The sequence below is a fragment of the Nanorana parkeri genome, unplaced genomic scaffold (genome assembly GCF_000935625.1).
Source record: "Nanorana parkeri isolate BGI_ZX_2015 unplaced genomic scaffold, ASM93562v1 scaffold439, whole genome shotgun sequence".
Classification (NCBI taxonomy): domain Eukaryota; kingdom Metazoa; phylum Chordata; class Amphibia; order Anura; family Dicroglossidae; genus Nanorana; species Nanorana parkeri.
In genome coordinates, this window is record NW_017306707.1 from 560448 (window position 1) to 562584 (window position 2137).

Genomic DNA, 2137 nt, shown 5'->3' on the forward strand with positions numbered 1-2137 from the left:
TATTATTAGATTTATTTTATTTAATTTTCATTTAAAAAATTTTTTTTTTTTTTTTACTTTACTTTGACTGCCATCACATGGGGGGGCTTACAAGCCCCCCCATGTGATAGCAGATGGTGGTGACAGGTACTCTTTAAGGTGATGCTGGGGGTCCAAAAGACCCTCAGTGTCACCTTTACACTGGAAATAAGCTATTGAAGTGCAGATCGCACTTCAATAGCTTATAGCTGGGCTCCAGGAGCCCAGAACTGACAGCCCAGGGACCGGAAGTGATGCAATCTGCATCGCTCCCAGTCCCATAGAACGGGGAGGGGATTGATGAACGGAAGTTCGTCGACCTCCTCCCCAGCTCCCCGCGGACACCAAGATACCGTCACCTTACACACTCTGGGAAAAGTGACAGTGTCTTTGCTTTGAGGCCCCTGACCCATTGATATTCATCTTGCCACTCTTCCCACTATAATCACAGCCAGCATTAAAATCCCCTGTATCGGCTGGTGTTGAACACGGAAGAAGCAATAATGTCACTCCCTCCGTCAGTGACACGGCTTAGGTCTAGCGACTGGCTGCATGACGCGAGCTCTGTCATATGGGAAGAAGTCACAAGCTCCCCCATACCTAGGCGCACAGCACGGTCACTTTGGCCTCTCATGTAACCAAAGAAGCCTTTTACCATCGCTCACAGTGTAAATTTGAATTTGTATAGTAGTCATTCTATGCCCAGCTAAAAAAAATAAAATAAAACATTTGATATTTGTTTTATGGAAAGCAAGTTGTGTTACTTGTGAGCTCTCAAACTAAAACAAAACTAAACAGTATAGTTCTATGGTTTATTTCTGCTTACCTGTTGTTGAACAGATTCTGTAGAGCGTCTGATGTAGTTAAAACTGGCTCCAGATCCTGGTCACTGAGTGGTAACGGCTCCTTTACCGTTTCAAGTATTAGCCTGAATCCAGCCACATTGTCTAATAAAGACTCCAAACTATCATCCTCCTTTGATTGCTCCTACAATGGAAAAAAACTATTAAACGCAAGAACAAGGATTCCCAATCTTTAGTCAATTGTGTACCACCATCGGGAGTTTGACCATGACAATACCACATGTAATCCTGGGATTCACAGCTTGGAAAGGGATCCTTGCAGGTTATTCAAAATACCTACCTATACTGCAGCAGTTTTATCCATCCGCTGTACATGGCCATGACCTGACTGACACTTAAACACTTGCAGAGCCTTTCCTATCTTTCAACTACATGCACGCCTGCCCTTCAGCAGAAGTAGCAATGGTGTCTCCAAGCAGGCAACTGCAGCAGACTCTTTAACCAATAGTGTAATCATCATGTGGGCAAATGTGGTACCAATACTCAAAAAAGGGTCAAAATGCCAACCGGAGAACTATAGACCAGTTAGCCTGACATGCAGAGTATGTAAACTACTAGAGGGAATTATTAAGGACTACTTAGTGGAATTCGTCCAGGATCATAGTATAATAATAAGTGATGTGCAGCACGGATTTAGGAAGGATCGTTCTTGCCAGACCAACCTGCTGACCTTTTACGAAGAGGTAAGTAGAGATCTGGATGGGGGGAGGACAGTGGGCGTAGTGTATCTGGACTTTGCCAAAGCCTTTGATACGGTGCCACATAAACGCTTGTTATGCAAGCTAAGGGCTATGGGCATAGATGAATTAGTGTGCACGTGGCTAGAAAACTGGCTAAAGGAACGGATACAAAGAGTATCGATAAACGGCACCTTTTCAGACTGGGCTGAAGTCATGAGTGGAGTGCCTCAGGGTTCGGTGCTGGGTCCCATGCTTTTTAACCTGTTTATTAATGATATAGGGGAGGGAGTGAGTAGTCGTGTCTGAGCCGTGCTGGTGCTTTGAAGACCGGTATCCGCAGTCACTGCAAGCTGCAGAGGTAACCCAGGATCCATGTCTGCAGAGCCTGTTGAAGAGAAGCCTGCCAGCGTTTCCTCTCAGTCACTACTGAGATCCACGCTGTATTAAGCACCAGCCGAGCCCTCCCCTTCCTCCTGCGCCGAAAACGAGGCTTGGAACGCACAAGCCCGGCGCCCGGAAATGACGTCACCCACGCCGGAAGTGACGTACGCGGCCACCCGGCCTGGCCGTGGAACA

The 2137-nt window shown here is 46.5% G+C and overlaps 1 protein-coding gene across 1 annotated transcript in view; it reads right to left on the reverse strand.

The window, feature by feature from the left end:
• Positions 1-2137, reverse strand: part of KIAA1429 (KIAA1429 ortholog) — an 18807-nt gene that overhangs the window by 5881 nt on the left and 10789 nt on the right. The window contains exon 4 of the mRNA XM_018560187.1: positions 845-1005. Coding sequence (XP_018415689.1) covers positions 845-1005 — 161 coding nt within the window. The remainder of the gene's footprint in view (positions 1-844; positions 1006-2137) is intronic.